This window comes from Ranitomeya imitator, chromosome 5 (genome assembly GCF_032444005.1).
Source record: "Ranitomeya imitator isolate aRanImi1 chromosome 5, aRanImi1.pri, whole genome shotgun sequence".
Lineage (NCBI taxonomy): Eukaryota > Metazoa > Chordata > Amphibia > Anura > Dendrobatidae > Ranitomeya > Ranitomeya imitator.
Genome location: NC_091286.1, coordinates 474,479,166 through 474,502,538, shown reverse-complemented (window position 1 = coordinate 474,502,538; position 23,373 = coordinate 474,479,166). Strand labels below are relative to the sequence as shown.

The following is a 23,373-nucleotide window of genomic DNA, read 5'->3' as shown; positions in this document are numbered from 1 at the left end:
TGTGGAAACATTGTATAGAAATTAATGCAAACATGTTCTACATTGGAATGCAAATAGTTGTGGTGCCAAGAAGCTATGTTACAGTTTCAACTTGCCTAAGGAAGGCTATTGGAAAAAAAAAAAATATACAGTGCAGTCAACAACTCACATTGCTTAGTATTGCAAGGGTTAATACTTCCATTATCTTGGAAGAACGTTGATAAAACTTACAAGGACCGTGTTCTGACAAATTAGTGTGCCCAACCAGTAAACGGCAATCCTACCAATAATCTGAGCAGATTCCTGTAAAGCAAACATTTCAGTCTATTCACGCTGCCCAAACCAATGGCGGCATGAATCAAAGCCTGGCGGCAATACCAAAGCGTTTCAGAAAAAAAAAAGTTTGAAGAGAAGGTCAGTGTCCATAGGCAGAGAGGACACTAATCCGGTGTGGCCTGATTAACAGGTCCTCACCACGTGTGTATCTGGCATGAGACCTGTCAATCACCTGGCGTGATGCAGAGAGAAGCTGGCTAAGGGCCACAACGGACAAGACTCGCCTTGCTCTATAGCACTGGATATCCAAATTATCATTTCTTTGAAACGCTGGAGAGTTTCAGAGAAAAATATACCTTGTTGCAATCACGTCTCCATGCTTTGATTCATGCTGGCTGTGGAGTGGGCCGTATGAATGGACTGACTGTTTCCCATTAAAAGAAAAAAAAAAAAGGACAAAAAAAACGGACAGACCATTAAAGCCCAGGGTATTCCCAGTTGCAAGTCGTCCACCCTGACGCGCGTTTTGGCAATGGCTTTCGTCTTCAAACGCCACTCAGCAGGGAGTCCTAAGCCACGCCTCACATTGCAGTAAGTACAACCCCCACTATCTTCCAATAATCCTGCTCTGTCGCCTTACCTTGGGCACTTTATTAGTGATAAATGCCATGTTCATAATTATTTATTTCCCATCATGTGTGGAGTAATACATTTACTGGTATGGTACCACATTATGTAACATACTATTTTTTTATCTTTTTTTCACTAACTCTGGCTGTGCGGCCCTGTGTTTTTCTAATTCTTATTGTTGCCTTCTTGATCCTTAATCATGGTTATTTATATTTTAGTACATTTCTCATTATAATGGGCTTTAACGGTCGGTCTATTTTTTGTCCGTTTCCTAATTGTTACTATACTGACCGTTTTCTTCACCATTGCTGTTCTGTGCAACACATGGTGTGGAATTATATTATTTTATTTACATATGTATTCAATTATCATATCAAACTTGGTGCCACACGTATAATGCCAATTTTTGTGCGCCTCCATTCAGGCTCCCATTAAAGCATGACAGTCAACCTGCATGGACCAAACAAGACCATCTCTGTCTGGGAGCAAAGACCCAGGACTGCAGCAAACAAAGCACCAACTAAACGCCTACAAGGCCTTCAACAGAGTGTACTAGAATATACAATGAGTGGTTCATAAAACTGGATATACTGCATAAGATACAGCGAGAGAAAACATGGTAAACTTATGATGAACTATAACAAAAACAACTGAAGAGACGAAACGGCTTATAAGTCGGTGTGCATGCAATGTGTAAGGGCATGTTCACACTGGCCACTAAACAGACAAAACAAGATAAAAACATAAAAAGCAAATACCCTGCAGTAAATATACAGCAATAGAGCATGAAAATAATATAGGGTGCTTTGTAACATTTAATGCAGGGTATCTGCTTTTTTTGTTTTTATCTTGGGCTTTTATTTTTATAGACGCATGTGAAGACCAAGTTACCCAAACAATGAGCGAAACGGTGAGAGCCTGACCCTGTAGATGGAATGGGGGTGAGAGGGTGAGAAAACAAATAAAGTGCAAGGTGATGTGACAGGAGTAGCTAGTTGAGGATGGGACAGAGTGAAATATTTCTGACCAGGCCATGGATGAACCATGGACTATGTTATGTGACAGCCCGCCTTAAATAACTACATTTTTAAAGGTATATACGGTAGTTGTTTGCAGAAAATTCCACAAAAAGTGTGCAGCACAGGAGAAGTTTTGAGTCTAATTCATTAGTCTGTATTTTTAAACAGCAAGTTCGTGAATGCAACAAGAATGGTCACATCATGGACCCCTTCACTGATATGCATGTTTGGTCTGCAAATGGGACCAAACTTGGAGATGTGCATGGGTCATAAGCTATAATGGGTGAATGTTTTAGCCGAAAAAAAAACAACAATCAAAGAACGTCTATGCAAAACACGGATGTGTGAAGGCACATGAATGAGAACTTGGTCATAGTGGTAGGTTATTGGCTCAAAGAAATGCACAAGTGGGCTGATCAATGTAGATGACAGCTGAGATTTATGACCGTGGAGAACTGTTGAGAGGTTTGTAGATACAGAAAAACTCTAAATGACCCCAATACACAATACATTAAAGTCAGATAAACCCAGACAGCGGGATTGGCTGAAAATCTAAAGGATATGTGACCCCCAGGCTCTCCCCTGACAGATAATTTCATATGGCCCATCCTCTTGTTTTCTATGACGGCCAGGCCTTATGGCTAAAGAGGATGGTGGTGATACAGACAGATATCAGGCTTAGACAGACCGAGGAAGAAGGAAAGAGAAGAAATGCAGCTTTCAAAAAAATTCTGAGCTATAAAGGGGATATGGGAGAGAAACGGCTGAACCCCTTAATGACCTGAGATATAAGAGACTAGCATCCCCATACAGGTGACAATCCAGAAGCTGCCAGCTGTACACTGTAGCTGACAACTTGCTGCATTAGCCACAATCAGTGTTTGCACCGTCCAAATCTGTTTAACCCCTTAGATCAATGTTTCTCAACTCCAGTCCTCAAGACCCACCAACAGGTCATGTTTTCAGGAATTCCTTAGTATTGCCCAGGTGAGAATTTCATTACCTGCTCAAGCATTAATTCCATCACCTGGGCAATACTAAGGAAATCCTGAAAACATGACCTGTTGGTGGCTCTTGAGGATTGGAGTTGAGAATCACTGCCTTAGATGCTGCTGTCAATAGTGACTACATCATATAAATGGTTAACAGAGTGTGGGCGCTTCCTCTTTATCCGAATTGGTGCCCTCAGATCATGATTGTGTGGTCCTGATGTTTGCGATTGGCAATTCACGGCCAAATAGCGGCCTTAGAGTCTGACGGCTACAGTGTCCTGTTCAGAAGTTAGAGGCATTTAGGTGGTAAAAATACACATTTTCATTTCTGTCATGCCACTTTGCATTAATTCCTGAAAATCACCTGAAGGGTTAATAAACTACCTGACTGCAGTTTTCAATATGTCAGGGGGTGCTGTTTTTAAAGTAGTAACTTTTGGGGGTTTCCCAATATATGAGACCCCTAAAGTCACTTCAAACATGGATAGGTCCCTATAAAAATACATTCTATAAATTTCCTTGAAAAAATGAAAAATTACTGCTACATTTTTAAACATCCTGAAATGCTAACAAGATAAAATAACATTTTACAAATGGTGCTGATGAAAGGCAGACATGAGGGAAATGTTATTTATTAATGTTTTTGTAACATAGTTATTAAGGTTGAAGCAAGACTTTAATTAAGTCCATCTAGTTGAACCCATAGCCTAACCTAACATGCCCTAACATGTTGATCCAGAGGAAGGCAAAAAAAAAAACATGTGGCAAAGAGTAAGCTTCATATTGGGGAAAAAAAAATCCTTCCCGACTCCACATACGGCAATCAGAGTAGTTCCCTGGATCAACGCCCTATCAAGGAATCTAGTATATATACATACCTCCCAACTGTCCCGCATCCAGCGGGACTGTCCCGATTTTGACAGTCAGGCCCGCGATCTCGGGCAGAACATTAGTTGTCCCGCAGTGGTTGGGAGGTGTGCTGCAATATCAGGCGGTCAGCCTCATCCCGCAACCGCAGAACAGCCTGAGCACAGCACACCACATATTGGCTGCTCCATGCGCACATGACCAGTGAGAAGGTCACAGGTGGGAGGAGTCAGGGGTCACATGATCGGGACCTCCGTAGATTGCAGGACTCGGCTGTGCTGGTTGCCAACTTGCCATGGTGCTGCTGGATGAGGTAAGTAAGCTGCCTCATGTGTGGGGTCAGGAGGTGTTTACAGTGTGGATGTAGCAGAGCCATGTGTGTACGAGGTATGGATCGGAGCCGTGTGTATGAGGTGTATCGAGCGGAGCTGAATGTGTACGAGGTATACGGAGCGGAGCCGTGTGTGTATGAGGTGTATGGAGCAGAGCTGAATATGTACAAGGTGTATGGAGTGGAGCTGAATGTGTACGAGGTGTATGGAGCGGAGCTAAATGTGTACGACATATACAGAGGGGAGCCGTGTGTGTATGAGGTGTATGGAGCGGAGCTGAATGTGTACGAGGTGTATGGAGTGGAGCTGAATGTGTATGAGCTGTATGGAGCGGAGCTGAATGTGTACGAGGTGTATGGAGTGGAACTGGAGCTAAATGTGTACGAGGTGTATGGAGCAGAACTAAGTGTGTACGAGGTGTATGGAGCGGAGCCGTGTGTACGAGGTGTATGGAGCGGAGCTAAATGTGTACGAGATGTATGGAGCGGAGCCGTGTGTGTACCAGGTGTATGGAGCGGAGCCGTGTGTGTCCGAGGTGTATGGAGTGGAGCTGAATGGGTACGAGGTGTATGGAGCGAAGCCGAATGTGTACGAGGTGTATGGAGCGGAGCCATGTGTACGAGGTGTATGGAGCGGAGCCGAATGTGTACGAGGTGTATGGAGCGGAGCCGAATGTGTACGAGGTGTATGGAGCGGAGCCGAATGTGTACGAGGTGTATGGAGCGGAGCCGAATGTGTACGAGGTGTATAGAGTGGAGCTGAATGTGTACGAGGCGTATGGAGCGGAGCTGAATGTGTACGAGGTGTACAAAGCAGAGCCGTATGTGTATGAGGTGTATGGAGCAGAGCTGAATGTGTACGAGGTGTACAGAGTGGAGCCGCGAGTGTATGAGGTGTATGGAGCGGAGCACGTGTGTACGGATTGGAGCCGTGTGTGCAAAGTGTATGGAGCGCAGCCACGTATGTAGGAGTAGCTATGCGTGGCCATTATACGGTACGAAGTATCATGTCTGGTCATTATACAGTATGCAGCATCATGTGCAGTCATTATACAGTATGGAGCATCATGTGCAGTCATTATACAGTAAGGAGCATCATGTGTGGCCATTATACAGTATGGAGCATCATGTGCAGTCATTATACAATATGGAGCATCTTGTGCAGTCATTCTACAGTATGGAGCATCATGTGTGACCATTATACAGTATGGAGCATCATGTGCAGTCATTATACAGTATGGAGCATCATGTGCATTCATACAGTATGGAGCATCATGTGTGGCCATTATACAGTATGGAGCATCATGTGCTATCATTATACAGTATGGAGCATCATGTGCAGTCATTATACAGTATGGAGCATCATGTGCAGTCATTATACAGTATGGAGCATCATTTGTGGCCATTATTGTTGTGAATTCTGCTTTTGAGCTCCCTCTGGTGGTAGCAGATGGTAATGCAGTTGTTCCTGGGCTGCAGTTGTGGACAGGTGTATCTGCTAATTGCAGTTCTGACTGGGCTATTTAGGTTTGCTGGATTCATTAGTCCTTGCCAGTTGTCAATGTTTTTTGGGACATGATGGATGTCTGTCTGGGCTTTTCCTGCTTGGTTGCCATTTCAGCAAAGATAAGTGTTTGGTTTCTTTTTCTGTGGCACACTGGCTGTGTGCTTATTTTTGATTGTATTCCTGCTCTGATTGTAGGATTCGCTGGAGTTGCAGATATACGCTCCTATGTCTTTAGTTAGATGTAGGAAGTTTTTGTATATTCTGCTGTGGATATTTTGAAGGGTTTTAATACTGACCGCACAGAACTCTGTCCTATCCTGTCCTATTTTAGCTAGAGTGGCCTCCTGTGCTAAATCCTGTTTTTCTGCCTGTGTATGTTTTTTCCTCTCAGACTCACCGCCAATATTTGTGGGGGGCTGTCTATCCTTTGGGGTTCTGCTCTGAGGCAAGATAGTATTCCTGTTTCCATCTTTAGGGGTATTTAGTCCTCCGGCTGTGACGAGGTGTCTAGGATTGGTTAGGTACACTCCATGGCTACTTCTAGTTGCGGTGTTAAGATCAGGATCTGCGGTCAGTATAGTGGCCACCTACTCCAGTGAAAGTTATCATGCTGCTCCAAGGTCACCGGATCATAACAGTACAACTGGCCCATAATGAGTTAAATGCCTCTCAGAAGAAGGGAAGAAAGGTGTTGAGCCATTTTTTTTTCTTCAGTCTGCTTTCTGTTCTCTTCCCTCTTAATCTCTGGGTGGCTGAGGAGCGTTGTGCTAGCATGAATGTTCAGGAAATAGCTTCTCGTGTAGACCAGCTTGCTGCTAGGGTACAGGGTATTTCAGATTATATTGTTCAGACTCCTGCTTTAGAACCGAAGATTCCTACTCCTGATTTGTTTTCTGGTGACCGGTCTAAATTTTTGAGTTTTAAAAACAACTGTAAACTGTTTTTTGCCCTGAGACCTCGATCCTCTGGTGATTCCATTTAGCAGGTAAAAATCGTAATCTCCCTGCTGCGTAGCGACCCGCAGGATTGGGCGTTTTCCTTGGAATCAGGGAATCCGGCTTTGCTTAATATAGACTCCTTTTTTCAGGCTTTGGGATTATTATATGATGAACCTAATTCTGTGGATCAGGCTCAGAAGACCTTGTTGGCCCTGTCTCAGGGTCAAGAGGCGGCAGAATTGTATTGTCAGAAATTCAGAAAATGGTCTGTGTTGACTAAATGGAATAATGATGCTTTGGCGGCAATTTTCAGAAGGGGTCTTTCTGAATCCGTTAAAGATGTTATGGTGGGGTTTCCCACGCCTTCTGGTCTGAGTGATTCGATGTCTCTGGCCATTCAGATTGACCGGCGCTTGCGGGAGCGCAGAACTGTGCGCGCTGTGGCGTTGTCCTCAGAGCAGATTCCTGAGCCAATGCAGTGTGATAGGATTCTGTCTAGAACAGAACGACAAGGACTCAGACGTCAAAATGGGTTGTGTTATTATTGTGGCGATGCTTCTTATGTCATTTCAGTTTGTCCTAAGCGGACAAAGAGGATCGCTAGTTCATTTACCATCAGTACTGTACAACCTAAATTTCTGTTATCTGTGTCCTTGATCTGCTCATTGTCATCATTTTCTGTCATGGCGTTTGTGGATTCAGGCGCCGCCTTGAACTTAATGGACTTTGGGTTTGCTGTTGTGAATTCTGTTATCGAACTCCCTCCTGTGGTCATGAATGGTACTTCGGCGAGTTCTGTCCATGGACTCCCTCTGGTGGCTGTGAGTGGAGCTGCTGCTTCTGAGGTTCCTTCCACAGGTGACGTAGTTTATTCTTTGGCTGGCTGCTCTATTTAACTCCACTCAGATCGTTACTTCATGCCAGCTGTCCATGTTCTTGTACTGATTCAGTTCGCTCTTGGATCTTTCTGGTGACCTGTCTACTCCAGCAGAAGCTAAGTTCCTGCTAGTTAATTATTTGTTCATTGTTTCCTTGTCCAGCTTGCTATCATGATTTTGTCTCGCTAGCTGGAAGCTCTGGGATGCAGAGTGGCACCTCCGCACCGTGAGTCGGTGCGGAGGTCTTTTTGCACACTCTGCGTGGTCTTTTTGTAGTTTTTTGTGCTGATCGCAAAGATACTTTTCCTATCCTCAGTCTGTTTAGTAAGTCTGGCCTCCCTTTGCTGAAACCTGTTTCATTTCTGTGTTTGTGACTTTCATCTTAACTCACAGTCAATACAGTTAGGGCCAGAAATATTTGGACAGTGACACAAGTTTTGTTATTTTAGCTGTTTACAAAAACATGTTCAGAAATACAATTATATATATAATATGGGCTGAAAGTGCACACTCCCAGCTGCAATATGATAGTTTCCACATCCAAATCGGAGAAAGGGTTTAGGAATCATAGCTCTGTAATGCATAGCGTCCTCTTTTTCAAGGGACCAAAAGTAATTGGACAATGGACTCTAAGGGCTGCAATTAACTCTGAAGGCGTCTCCCTCATTAACCTGTAATCAATGAAGTATTTAAAAGGTCAGGGGTGGATTCCAGGTGTGTGGTTTTGCATTTGGAAGCTGTTGCTGTGAGCAGACAACATGCGGTCAAAGGAACTCTCAATTGAGGTGAAGCAGAACATCCTGAGGCTGAAAAAAAGAAAAAATCCATCAGAGAGATAGCAGACATGCTTGGAGTAGCAAAATCAACAGTTGGGTACATTCTTAGAAAAAAGGAATTGACTGGTGAGCTTGGGAACTCAAAAAGGCCTGGGCGTCCACGGATGACAACAGTGGTGGATGATCGCCGCATACTTAATTTGGTGAAGAAGAACCCGTTCACAACATCAACTGAAGTCCAGAACACTCTCAGTGAAGTAGGTGTATCTGTCTCTAAGTCAACAGTAAAGAGAAGACTCCATGACAGTAAATACAAAGGGTTCACATCTAGATGCAAACCATTCATCAATACCAAAAATAGACAGGCCAGAGTTAAATTTGCAGAAAAACACCTCAAGAAGCCAGCTCAGTTCTGGAAAAGTATTCTATGGACAGATGAGACAAAGATCAACCTGTACCAGAATGATGGGAAGAAAAAAGTTTGGAGAAGAAAGGGAATGGCACATGATCCAAGGCACACCACATCCTCTGTAAAACATGGTGGAGGCAACGTGATGGCATGGGCATGCATGGCTTTCAATGGCACTGGGTCACTTGTGTTTATTGATGACATAAGAGCAGACAAGAGTAGCCGGATGAATTCTGAAGTGTACCGGGATATACTTTCAGCCCAGATTCAGCCAAATGCTGCAAAGTTGATTGGACGGTGCTTCATAGTACAGATGGACAATGATCCCAAGCATACAGCCAAAGCTACCCAGGAGTTCATGAGTGCCAAAAAGTGGAACATTCTGCAATGGCCAAGTCAATCTCCAGATCTAAACCCAATTGAGCATGCATTTCACTTGCTCAAATCCAGACTTAAGACGGAAAGACCCACAAACAAGCAAGACCTGAAGGCTGCGGCTGTAAAGGCCTGGCAAAGCATTAAGAAGGAGGAAACCCAGCGTTTGGTGATGTCCATGGGTTCCAGACTTAAGGCAGTGATTGCCTCCAAAGGATTTGCAACAAAATATTGAAAATAAAAATATTTTGTTTGGGTTATGTTTATTTGTCCAATTACTTTTGACCTCCTAAAATGTGGAGTGTTTGTAAAGAAATGTGTACAATTCCTACATTTTCTATCAGATATTTTTGTTCAACCCTTCAAATTAAACGTTACAATCTGCACTTGAATTCTGTTGTAGAGGTTTCATTTCAAATCCAATGTGGTGGCATGCAGAGCCCAACTCGCGAAAATTGTGTCACTGTCCAAATATTTCTGGCCCTAACTGTATATGTGGGGGGCTGCCTTTTCCTTTGGGGAATTTCTCTGAGGCAAGGTAGGCTTTATTTTCTGTCTCTAGGGCTAGTTAGCTCTTAGGCTGTGAAGAGGCGTCTAGGCCTAGTTAGGTACGCTCCACGGCTATTTCTAGTTGTGTGATAGGATTAGGGGTTGCGGTCAGCAGAGTTCCCACTTCCCAGAGCTTGTCCTGTGTGAGTTTAACCATCAGGTCGTTTCGGGTGCTCCTAACCACCAGGTCCATAACAGTTTGCCAGGCGTTGCGGTTTTTCCTTGCAGCCTTTGCAGAACCCTATTCCTTTAAGGGGCATTGATGCTACACCCTTGGCTAAGAATAAGCCCCAGTTTTGGACACAGGAGACCATGCGCATGGCGCCAGCCCATCAGGAAGATTGTAGATTTCTGGTGTTGCATAATTTGCATGATGCTATCGTGCTGGGTTTTCCGTGGTTGCAGGTACATAATCCTTTGTTGGATTGGAAGTCCATGTCTGTGACTAGTTGGGGTTGTCAGGGGGTTCATAATGATGTTCCTTTGATGTCCATCTCCTCTTCTTCCTCTTCTGAAATTCCAGAGTTTTTGTCTGATTTTCAGGATGTATTCGATGAGCCCAAGTCCAGTTTCCTTCCACCGCACAGGAACTGCGATTGTGCTATTGACTTGATTCCAGGTTGTAAGTTTCCTAAGGGTCGACTTTTTAACCTGTCTGTGCCTGAACATACCGCCATGCGGAGCTATATTAAGGAGTGTTTGGAGAAAGGGCATATTCGGCCATCTTCTTCACCGTTGGGAGCGGGATTCTTTTTTGTTGCTAAAAAAGATGGTTCCTTGAGACCCTGTATTGATTTTCGCCTCTTGAATAAAATCACGGTCAAGTTTCAATATCCTTTGCTTACCGATTTGTTTGCTAGGATTAAGGGAGCTAGTTGGTTTACTAAGATTGATCTTCGGGGGGCATATAATCTTGTTCGTATTAAGCAGGGTGATGAATGGAAAACTGCGTTTAACACGCCCGAAGGCCATTTTGAATACCTTGTGATGCCATTCGGGCTCACTAATGCTCCATCTGTTTTTCAGTCCTTCATGCATGATATCTTCCGGACTTATATTGATAAGTTCTTGATTGTATATTTGGACGATATTTTGATTTTTTCAGATGATTGGGAGTCTCATGTGGAACAGGTCAGGATGGTATTTCAGATCCTTCGTGACAATGCCCTGTTTGTGAAAGGGTCTAAGTGTCTCTTTGGGGTGCAGAAAGTCTCTTTTTTGGGTTTTATTTTTTCTCCCTCATCTATAGAGATGGATCCGGTTAAGGTTCAGGCTATTCATGATTGGATTCAGCCCACATCTGTGAAGAGCCTTCAGAAATTTTGGGGTTTTGCAAATTTTTATCGCCGTTTTATTGCTAATTTTTCTAGCGTGGTTAAACCCTTGACCGATTTGACGAAGAAAGGCGCGGATGTGGCGAATTGGTCCTCTGCAGCTGTCTCTGCCTTTCAGGAGCTTAAAAGTCGATTTACTTCTGCTCCGGTGTTGCGCCAACCGGATGTTTCTCTTCCGTTTCAGGTTGATGTTGACGCTTCTGAGATTGGGGCAGGGGCCGTTTTGTCTCAGAGGGATCCTGTTGGTTCCTTAATGAAACCGTGTGCCTTCTTTTCCCGTAAGTTTTCGCCTGCTGAATGTAATTATGATGTCGGCAATCGGGAGTTGTTGGCTATGAAGTGGGCGTTTGAGGAGTGGCGACATTGGCTTGAGGGAGCTAAGCACCGTATTGTGGTCTTGACTGATCATAAGAATTTGATTTACCTCGAGTCTGCCAAACGGCTGAATTATAGACAGGCTCGACGGTCCTTGTTTTTTTCCCGTTTTGATTTTGTGGTTTCGTACCTTCCGGTACGTTCCACGACAACGAACCTCCCAAGGGTGAGCTGACCAGGTGGACCACCCCCAATACAGGGAGCGTTAGGGGCAGGCCCGAGGGAGACTATTGCCGCGGAAGCTGATACTCGGGGACAGAAAGTACGAATGGAAAAGAGGCTGGATAAGCAGGGCAAAGAGCACGCTGGGAACAGCGGGAATACAGGACTGGCAGACTATGGCGTAGGCACAGGGTAGTCTGGCTATGGCGGACACACAGGGCAGACTAGCAATGGCGGAGACACAGGGAAGAAATTCTGCGTTGAAAAAGTAAAACAGTGCTCCTTCCCTTCCGAGCTCTCCCGTGCGCCAAAACAGGGGTTTACCCCAACATATGGGGTATCAGCATACTCAGGACAAATTGGACAACAACTATTGGGGTCCAATTTCTCTTGTTACCCTTGGGAAAAGAAAAATTGGGGGCTAAAAAACATTTTTGTGGGAAAAAAATTTTTATTTTCACGACTCAGCGTTATAAACTGTAGTTTAGAGTTCCCACAACACATCTACAGTAGATAAGTTCCTTGAGGGGTCTAGTTTCCAAAATGGCGTCACTTGTGGGGGATTTCTATTGTTTAGGTGCATCAGGGGCTCTGCAAATGCAACATGACGCCTGCAGACCAATCCATCTAAGTCTGCATTCCAAATGAGCTCCTTCCCTTCCGAGCTCTGCCATGCGCCCAAACGGTGGTTCCCCCCCCCCCCCCACATATGGGGTATCAGCGTACTCAGGACAAATTGGACAACAACTTTTGGGGTCCAATTTCTCCTGTTACCCTTGGAAAAATACAAAACAGGGGGCTAAAAAATAATTTTTGTGGAAAAAAATGATTTTTTATTTTCACGGCTCTGCGTTATAAACTGTAGTGAAACACTCGGGGGTTGAAAGCTGTCAAAACACATCTAGATAAGTTCCTTAGGGGGTCTACTTTCCAAAATGGTGTCACTTGTGGGGGGTTTCAATGTTTAGGCACATCAGGGGCTCTCCAAACCAACATGGCATCCCATCTCAATTCCAGTCAATTTTGCATTGAAAAGTCATATGGCGCTCCTTCCCTTCCGAGCTCTGCCATGCACCCAAACAGTGGTTTACCCCCACATATGGGGTGTCAGCGTACTCAGAACAAATTGTACAACAACTTTTGGGGTCCACTTTCTCCTGTTACCCTTGGTAAAATAAAAAAATTTGGAGCTAAATTACATTTTTTGTGAAAAAAGTAAAATGTTCATTTTTTTAAAACATTCCAAAAATTCCTGTAAAACACCTGAAGGGTTAATAAACTTCTTGAATGTGGGTTTGAGCACCTTGAGGGGTGCAGTTTTTAGAATGGTGTCACACTTGGTTATTTTCTATCATATCGACCCCTCAAAATGACTTCAAATGTGATGTGGTCCCTAAAAAATATTGGTGTTGTAAAAATGAGAAATTGCTGGTCAACGTTTAATTCTTATAACTCCCTAACAAAAAAAAAAATGTTGTTTCCAAAATTGTGCTGATGTAAAGTGGACATGTGGGAAATGTTACTTATTAATTATTTTGTGTGACATATCTCTGTGATTTAAGGGCATAAAAATTCAAAGTTAGAAAATTGCAAAATTTTTAAAAATTTCCCCAAATTTCCATTTTTTTCACAAATAAACGCACGTTATATCTAAGAAATTGTACCACTATCATGAAGTACAATATGTGACGAGAAAACAGTGTCAGAATTGCCAAGATCCGTTGAAGCGTTCCTTGACGGTCCTTGCTTTCAGCTTGCAGCCTAATTCCCTGATATCATCTTTAAGGACCTTCCACCTACCTCTAACTTTGTAATTTGTGCCAATGTGTACCATGACCGCTGCGTCCTCACCAGCCCCTCCCAGTAATCTGTCCACCCGATCAGCGATGTGTCGGACTCGAGCACCAGGTAGGCATCACCTCGTTCGAGGATTCCTGTCTTTGTGACAGATTGCCTTATCTGTTCCCCTAATAATTGAATCCCCCACTACCAGCACCTGTCTGGCCTGCACTGCTCTCCTATTTCCCTCCTTACTGTAGCAGTCACACCTCCAGCTTTCAGAGGACATGCCTGGCTGCAGCAGTGCTACCCCTGTACTGGCACCCCCCTCATCTGCCAACTTAGCAAACTTATTGGGGTGTGCCAGATCAGGACTAGCCTCCCTGGCACTCTTCCCGCTACCCTTTCTGTCACCCAGCTTGCTGCTTCACTGTCCTGCAACTCCCCCCCTCATCTAGTCCATTGAGCGTCTGCTCAGTGAGCAGAAGACTCCTTTCCATATTGTCAATGGATCTCAGTGTTGCCAGCTGCACATTTAGATCCAGAATCTGGGTTTCCAAATGCACAACGTGCTCACATCTCGCACAGCAGTATGCACCCTCGATCGGCTGCTCAAGGACTGCATACATGTGGCAAGATGTGCACTGGATGGCATTAACAATAGTGGAGCACATTTCCCAATGGGGATTGCACCAGACAGAAACGTTAAAATAAAAATAAATACAAAGAATTAATAAAATACAGACAGTGTGTTATGACTATCTAGATTAAAGGGATAATCATTCAAAGTTTCTGGGTTTTTTTTTATAAATAAAACACAAAACATATTGACCTAAATTTACCATTATCATAAAGTATAATGTGTCGCCAAAAAACAGTCTCAAAATCACTGGGATTTGTTGAAGCGTTCCAGAGTTATTACCACATAAAGTGACACTGGTCAGATTTAAAAAATTTGGCTCCATCACTAAGAGCAGAAATGTCCCTAGAGCAGAGGTCCCCAACGTTTCTGACCTTGAGAGCCACATCCAGCTCAGAGAGGGTTGCGAGCCACATTCAGCTCCCGCCCCCCTCACAATAGTGGCAACTAAAGCCCCCATAACAGGAATAATGGTAACCAAAGCTTTTCCACAAAAATCAACCACCCTAAACCAATACCCCCCATTCAGTATTCTCCTATAAAGCACTCCCAAGACACATCCAGCTTCAAACATCTCCTCTGACAGGTGGTATCATCTTGTCTCCAACATACCATACTTACATCATCTCAAACAACCTAAGACCAGCATTTGTGCATCCAGATCTGCTCTTCTGTGCAGGGCTGCTCACAAAATTCACCATTTTCAGATGTGCTCTTCATACCTGTTTGCTAGAACTGGAGCTAATGCACCAAGCTGACAGACAGCCGTGAGCCACAATTCAAGGGACAACGAGCCACATGTGGCTCCCGAGCTACAGGTTGGGGACCCCTGCCCTAGAGAGTATACCTATAGTGGGTGCCTTCAGCATAAAGATTGTACTGGAAACCCAAATTACAGATAGCCTACCCAAATGGCTTTTTGAAAAGGTAAACAGCAAGGAGGCCAAAAAATTAACCTTATGGAACCTTGACAGAGAGAAAAGGAGAAAAGATATACTCAGAAAAGACTCCTCGGAAGTACGGTGAGAGAAACAGAAGGATACAAGGAAAAGACAGTGTTCATTCATTACAAAAAAACAGTGTTTATCATGCACTTCATGATCTAATGACGTACAGTACTGAGCCATGTCAGTCATAGAGCCAGGTGTATGCAGATAGAGAAAGCTAAAGGAGGACTTGTGCGAGAACAAACACTCAATGCTGCTGGTTGGGTTTAGAGTCACATCCAGATCCCGAATCTCCACATAAGACAAAACCGAGACAGTCAGTATGACGAGGCAAATTGCATAGGGCAATTATCAGCTGCACTTGGTATGACCCAGGAAGCCATCACTCTTCTTCTTTGGTAAAATGTGACTCATCGGAACTGGTCTGATTTCTGGTGGTAGTTGGGATAGTCTGTGCTAGTGCTAGTTATCGAACCATTGATGTAGAAAAAGAAAAAATAATCTCCAGCATGGATCTTCTAAAAAGTCAATTTATTGAAAACACTTTAAAATGCAAACATTTGCAAAAAAGAGATGGGGGTCCCAGGTGGTCAACGCCGACGCGTTTCGACCATCAGGTCAAGACCCCCATCTCTTTTTTGCAAATGTTTGCATTTTAAAGTGTTTTCAATAAATTGACTTTTTAGAAGATCCATGCTGGAGATTATTTTTTCTTTTTCATTGCTGGCTCTGGACTACGCCCTTGACCAAGGCGGCTCCGTGCATGGACATCATTGCACTGTTGAGGGATTGGTGAGCTGACTTATTTTCTTCCCATTTTTTCCTTTTTCCCTATTTTTGTATTGATGTAGAAAGACTGAAATCTACAGCTTTGAATTCTGCCTCTTGTGAGCCATTAGATAATGTACCCAAGGTCAATGTGATATTCAGTATGTGGCAAACAGCAGAAAGGAGCAGGATTTATTCCTTCTTTAGCTTCAGGGAAGGAATGTAGATATAACATGTTATCAAAATATTATAAAGATGAAAATCATAACTTTTTCACGTTCCAGGATACATGCTGCTGCCCCTGGTGAAGGAAACCAGACAAGAGTCCAATAGCAATGACCAAACTGATGATCATGTTCCCCATTAGTTACGATTATCCTGCTCCATTATGCCAGGCACTAGCTACTAATAGGCCAGAATAATAACTGCACTACTCCACCTTCATAAAAACTTCATTGGATTTGGTTCCTTTCTAATTTTGCCCAACTGTTTAATCAATTTGGACTCTTAGTAAAGAAATCTTTAGATGAAGGGACTACTAAATTGTAACTATGAAGTGTTAATAAATGGTCATTTGCATTAAAAAATGCTTCAAAAGGATTTATGTTCCAGTTGTAATGGAAAGAACAATATAGGACACGTGTCACTGGAATATTAGCATCCCTTTACTCATGGAGCACAAGGGACTGCTGTGAAACCCATGCTGAAATAACAAGAAAATCCATTGTATACCAACTGCAATCTGTGCAGCCTTTAAATAAAAGTGAGAGAGCGGGTTCTAATGTCACGGTCCTTTGTTCTGTACATAACACACGCCAAGTCTTTCCAGCTCTATTGTTAACAACTTTATTCTGTAAACTGCTCAGCCAGTCTTTATATGATCCAAAATAAAATTATATATTTTCAGTTACTAGAAAAGTACCTCGGGTTTGGTGAGGCAGCCAGTAAAACGCAACCAAATCCAACAACTGTGTGGTATTACTTTAGAATCATAGAATGTTAGAGTTGGAAGGGACCACCAGGGTCATCGTGTCCAACCTCCTGCTCAATGCAGGATTCACTAAACCATCTCAGACAGATGTCTGTCCAGCCTCTGTTTGAAGACTTCCATTGAATGAGAACTCACCACCTCTCGTGGCAGTCTGTTCCACTCATTGATCACTCTGTCAAAAAGTTTTTTCTAATATCTACTCTGTGTCTCCTCCCATTCAGTTTCATTCCATTTCTTCTCGAGTTTCCAAGTGCAAATGAAAATAAGATATGGACCATTTTCAATAACGTTGTCTATGGGACTGACAGTGGTAACCGAGTACAGCATTCTGCTCTTTCCGCCAGCTCCACAGACATGAAAGAAGCTGCTGTGGCCATCTATAGCCAGGCTGTGCCATTCGATTTTGACTACAGTGAGGAGAAACCAGAGATAAGGACACCCATTCTTGTAATACTTAGGGTCTCAACAGTGGGGCCTTTATCGATCAGATATTTATCACCTATCTTGAGATTAGGTAAGAAATGGCTTTTAAGGAACAGTCGAGTGTCGCTGACGTAAATGAGCGAAATCCAATTACTAACTAAAGTCGGCCCGAACCTGAAGAGGAACCAGTCAACAGTCTAAAGGCCCCTTCACATTAAGCGACGCTGCAGCGATACCGACAACGATCCGGATCGCTGCAGCGTCGCTGTTTGGTCGCTGGAGAGCTGTCACACAGACCGCTCTCCAGTGACCAACGATGCCGGTAACCAGGGTAAACATCGGGTAACTAAGCGCAGGGCCGCGCTTAGTAACCCGATGTTTACCCTGGTTACCATCCTAAAAGTAAAAAAAAACAAACACTACATACTTACCTACAGCCGTCTGTCCTCCAGCGCTGTGCTCTGCTCTCCTCCTGTACTGTCTGTGAGCACAGCGGCCGGAAAGCAGAGCGGTGACGTCACCGCTCTGCTTTCCGGCTGACCGACGCTCACAGACAGTACAGGAGGAGAGCAGAGCACAGCGCTGGAGGACAGACGGCTGTAGGTAAGTATGTAGTGTTTGTTTTTTTTTACTTTTAGGATGGTAACCAGGGTAAACATCGGGTTACTAAGCGCGGCCCTGCGCTTAGTTACCCGATGTTTACCCTGGTTACCAGTGAAGACATCGCTGGATCGGTGTCACACACGCCGATCCAGCGATGTCTCCAGGGAGTCCAGCGACGAAATAAAGTTCTGGACTTTATTCAGCGACCAACGATCTCCCAGCAGGGGCCTGATCGTTGGTCGCTGTCACACATAACGATTTCATTAACGATATCGTTGCTACGTCACAAAAAGCAACGATATCGTTAACAATATCGTTATGTGTGAAGGTACCTTAATGTGTATGAGATGTCTGGACACTCCCCTGACGTTGGATGAAAGACCGGCCAGGTATGTTAGATTTCCATATCCCAGATCGTTTTGTGCTCACAGAAGATAAGCCAAGGTTAGTAATGTCTGGCAGAAGCTCACTCCCCTCTCTATAATGAGAACACGTGCATTCTTACCCAAACCGCATGCATGTTGAGGAACAGTTGCTATCTAATCTAAGTGGCACATTAAAAAGCATCACAACCCCATCATTCTAGCGATTAACGAATATTCCAGGTCACAGGCCTCCAAGGATGACATTGTAAGAATGAGGTAAAGATAATTAAATTTGAACCTTCACCTTTAACTCTATTCAATTCCTCTTTTCTCAGTTTTCAGCATCTGAAATTACTAAATGTCTTTTTTTTTTTCAATAAATTTAGCAAAATGTTTTCAGAAAAAGCAAACTTAACACCACAATCTTCATTCTTTCGGGGGTATATTTTTCTTAGATCATCTTCAAAGTATTCGCAGAGGTATCTCACCTTGTAAACTTGTCCATAAGTTCCATTTCCAACAAGTTCTACCAGTTCAAATATTCCTGCAGGATCCTAAGAAAACATAAAAAGAAGTTGAAGAAAGCACTTTAAATACACAGGTGCTAAGAATAGAAGCTTAATGTCTAAACAACCCCAGGCATACTGCTCATTGTAACAAGCCACATTTACGCAGATACACGGCGCTCTAACCTCTGTGGTCGAATCATACACTCCTCTACAAGCATGGTCCCCACGTCACCCCATATTACTAAATTCAGGCACAAAGTGCATTAATTAGACCAATATTTTGCTAATACTTAAAGGCTACAATACATTTTCAACCATTATATTTAATGTGAGCTATGTAACCCCAGAAGGTCTGCACGACGGCGGTAGACAATTTTGTTACTTTAAAGGGAGCCTGTCACCCCCAAAATCGAGGTTGAGCTAAGCCCACCGGTATCAGAGGCTTATCTCCAGCATTCTGTAATGCTGGAGATAAGCCCCCGATGTATCCTAAAAGAAGAGAAAAAGAGGTTAGATTATACTCACCTGGGCGGGCGGTCCGATCCGGTGGGCGTCGCGGTCCGGGGCCTCCCATCTTCATAGGATGACGTCCTCTTCTGGTCTTCATGCTGTGGCTCCAGCGCAGGCGTACTTTGTCTGCCCTGTTGAGGGCAGAGCAAAGTACTGCAGTGCGCAGGCGCCGGGAAAGGTCAGAGAGGCCCGGAGCCTGCGCACTGCAGTACTTTGCTCTGCCCTCAACAGGGCAGACAAAGTACGCCTGCGCCGCAGCGTGAAGACCAGAAGAGGACGTCATCTGATGAAGATGCGAGGCGCCGGACCGGACCGCAGCAGGACCGCCCCTGGGTGAGTATAATCTAACCTCTTTTTCTTATCTTTTAGGATACATCGGGGGCTTATCTACAGCATTACAGAATTCTGTAGATAAGCCTCTGATGCCGGTGGGCTTAGCTCACCCTCGATTTTGGGGGTGACAGGTTCCCTTTAATAAACGCATTGGAAAAATAAAAAATATAATTTTGTCTGCAAATTTTTCATACATGAAAATCACCAATAGTAAAAACTGACACAGTGACAAGAACCTGATGAACATAGATCTGTTTTTTTCAAGTTTGACGTCGGAATGTGGCCTTAAAGCCCATTACATCGCATGATCAAGTGAGCAGCTGCAGAATAGAATTTCATTTTCTACCTGAAACCATGCTTCCAGTAATCCTGACAAACATAATTCAAATGATACTTACTTGAACATTACCCCTATATCTGCATGGGGAACAACACTTTTAGGAGGCAATAGGTTCTCTTTAAGTCATATTTAAGGTACATGAAACGCTTTTCGCTTCGCTATGTGACGCTAGTCACGACTCACAGACTTGCCATGAGCCAGGATAGTCAACAGGTCTGGAATCAGAACCAAGTTAAAGGGGTTGTCCACGGCTTGGACAACCCCTCCTTGATGCAAATTTTTGCCCCGATAATATATATAAAAAAAAAATCTATACTCGCCTCCTGTGCTGGCGTTGTTCCAGCAGTGTCAGCACTTGTGGTTTCAGGGCTCTCGGGCTGTTGTTGTGACATCTGACCCAGCATTAAGACAAATCGAATATAGAGAGGAAGTCTGGGCTTCAGCTGCTCTCTCTCTTCCTCTTTCATGTTCGATTCGACAGGAGGCGGGGACAGTGATGCCAGCACTGATTGAGCGGTGGGGTCATGTGTCAAGAATCGTACGGGAGTCCCGGGAAGAGCGAGCATCTACACCACGGGAACGGCACCGCCACAGGAGGAAAGTATAAGCTTTATTTATTTTATCGGGGCCAATCATGGGGTATAAGAATGGGTTGTCCTAATAGTGGACAACTTCTTTAAACGTTACCACAGGGAGATGAGCGATCAACAACCACGGTATGTGCTTATACAATACAAGCAAGGGAAACACAGACCAGCACAGCCTAACAATCGAGGATCTGTGCCATACACCACAAAAAAAGCATACATTGGGAACAAAGTAAGAAAAAGGATATAAAACAGGCACTAGTAACCCTAAAATATCACAAACAACCTGAATTATGAAAAATATTTTTTTATTATAATAAAGTTGATAGGCATAAAAACAGTGTACTCTTTCTGATATTGTTACCGCCTGTGTTTTTTTTTTTATTTAGTCCCATATATAAACCTAGTAGAGGCTGCCAGAAGAATGGACAGGTCACTCCTCTTGGCAGATTAATGGCTTTCAAAGTATTGAAAATAGATAGAACATATGCATAGCAAAACTACTTGCCTTGCATATGTTCACTTTTTTTCTTCCTTTTAAAATAGCAATTTTTCAGACGTTGTGTACACATACGCCAAGTGGCACAATCTCTCCAGATTATTTAATATACCGTATATAATTGTCAGAAATGTTTCACTATTCCTACCGAGCCCTGATAGTTCAAGAAAAATTGCACTGCAAGTGGTCACCTAAGAAAACAAAGAAAATGCAGCCCAGATATGAAAGTCTTAAACAAACCTTACAGGAGAGACAAGGACTAAACATTTTTATTTTTTTGGGGGGGAAACTTGGATTGTGCGCCTACTGTCTCCTTCCCCACCATCCTGTAGAATGGTCCTTGCCCCCTGTATCAGTCCGTCATTGTTAGTTTGCTCACTGTAAGCAATATCTGTAATTTCTATGTCACCCAGTCTCATGTACAGCACCATGGAATCAATGGTGCTATATAAATAAATAATAATACAAAATAATAAGTTGCTTGCTTTGCTTTGCTTTTTTTTGTTTACTTACATAGCTTAATCTACAAAATTTAAAGGTAAAAAACAACATGAAAAATTCTCGCAATGTGTGAAATGACAAACTATGAGAGCTCCCCATAGATGAAGTTGTTAATATATCAATAGTTCTAAAAGACCAAAGCTTGCATTGTCAATTACACATTTAAAGGGTGAGATAAATGACATGAATAAAGCTCTGCTTTATAGGTTTCTTTTCGAGGGATGTTCGTTTCCTTGTGCAAATTATACCAAAGTCGAATTTCAACCCCAGAAAAATGTAAATAAAATCATATGTTTTTTTATTGCCCATAATTAGGCAGATCGTGGCTAATTATTAGGACTATGATTGATTCCTTTTTATTATACCTTCAATGAACAAGCCAAGTTATTTCTAAGCTGCCAGGAAAATAAAGCCTCCGTGGAGGGGCTCGATAGCATCGTCCATGTTTATTTGCTTAATCAGTATACATTTTTCATTCTTTTAAAATCCCATTAGTTATCTGATATTTCACACAGCCCCAGCTTGTGGCCCACAAGGAGCAATTCATTAGGCAATGAGAACGTCAGCCAGAGCCCTTCCCCAGCGCCTACTAATGCTGAAGTCATTGATCTTCATATGGCAAAATCATCGTGTGTTGGCCGCTCTGGACATATTTTTGTGTCTAATGGAGTTGTTTATTATGGGCTGTATTTTTCAGGATTTGTTTGCTCCCCTCAAACTGAATGACCTCTTTTTTGGAATTTCATTCATAACATTTCCAAATAGAGAAGTATGATTCATCCTTGCACAGAACAGGGAAAAAAAACACTATCTTGAGCAACGCAAAGATTTATTTTGGATTATTTTGTCGTTTTATCTGCTGCTCTTTTTAAAAACATTTTTAAGGGTATGTGCACACGTATTTATTAGCTCTGCGGATTTTTCCGCAGCAGATTTCATAAATCCGCGGGTAAAAGGCACTGCGTTTTACCTGCGGATTTACTGCGGAATTACTGCGGATTTTGTGTGGATTCCACCTGCGGTTTTATACCTGTGGATTCCTATTATGGAGCAGGTGTAAACCGCTGTGGAATCCACACAAAGAATTGACATGCTGCGGAATGTAACCCGCAGCGTTTCCGAGCGTTTTTTTCTGCAGCATGTGCACTGCGGATTGCGTTTTCCATAGGTTTACATTGTACTGTAAACGCATGGGAAACCGCTGCGGATCCGCAGCTGCAAAATCCGCAACGTGTGCACATAGCCTAAAGGTTATATAACTACGTATATTATGTGACTGTAAATTATAGTAATGACAGCATTCATGATTTTTATTACTTGTAATATAATTCTTAACTTTTTTTTAAATGTTTTTTTTTTGTTATTCTGCAGCACTTTGCAAAGGTTTTAGGCAGGTGCAGAAAAATGTTGCGACGTAAGAATGCTTTCGAAAATAGAAGTGTTTAGTTGTTTATTCTGATCAATAAACAAAATGCAAAGTGAACAAACATAAAAGAGATCTATAAAATAAACCAATATTTGGGGTGGCCACACTTTGCCCTTCAAAACACCATCCGTTCTTCTTGGTACACTTAGGCTGGTTTCACATTTGCGGTTGTGTCTGCAGCGTTTCGGACGCATACATCCGCATGCGTCTTGATTTCCTATCTTTAACCTTGTAGACGCAGGTGCATGCGTTCGCCCGCATTTGCTTATGCATGGTGTGCGGCGGGGCACGGCTAACGCACCATATTGAAATTTTTGAGGCAGCAAATTTCCATCAAACATGCGCAGGCATGTGCATGCGGATGAGTACGTTAAAAAACGCATTACTTTGCGTACGCATGCGTTTGATGGGCTTGCGTACTTTGGACTGCGCATGTCCAGGAACTTATTTAGACACGCCTATTGAGACACGCCCTCCTAAAAATATCAAACACATGCGCATAAAAAGCGCAAATGCATGCAAAAACGCAGTGAGACAAAGCTACACCCATCTACAGTTCTAAGTCAGACCAGAAGAGGTGTTAATGGAAAAACTGCATCCAAAACCATACTTCTGAAAAGGAAACAATGCCAAATGACTAAACTATGCATGGAAACATAGGAACTGGGCTGCAGAAAAATGTCAGCAGGTGCCGTGGACTGACAAGTCAAAATATGAAATATTTGGATGTAAGAGAAGGCAGTTTCCTCGCTGAA

At 43.2% G+C, this 23,373-nt stretch overlaps 1 protein-coding gene across 13 annotated transcripts in view; it reads right to left on the bottom strand.

Annotated features, from left to right (window-relative positions):
- TNIK (TRAF2 and NCK interacting kinase) overlaps window positions 1-23,373 on the bottom strand; it is a 383,200-nt gene that overhangs the window by 284,466 nt on the left and 75,361 nt on the right. For all 13 annotated transcript variants that reach the window (XM_069727325.1, XM_069727314.1, XM_069727316.1 and 10 more), the window contains exon 2: window positions 18,402-18,467. In XM_069727325.1, the coding sequence (XP_069583426.1) occupies window positions 18,402-18,467 (66 nt within the window). The remainder of the gene's footprint in view (window positions 1-18,401; window positions 18,468-23,373) is intronic.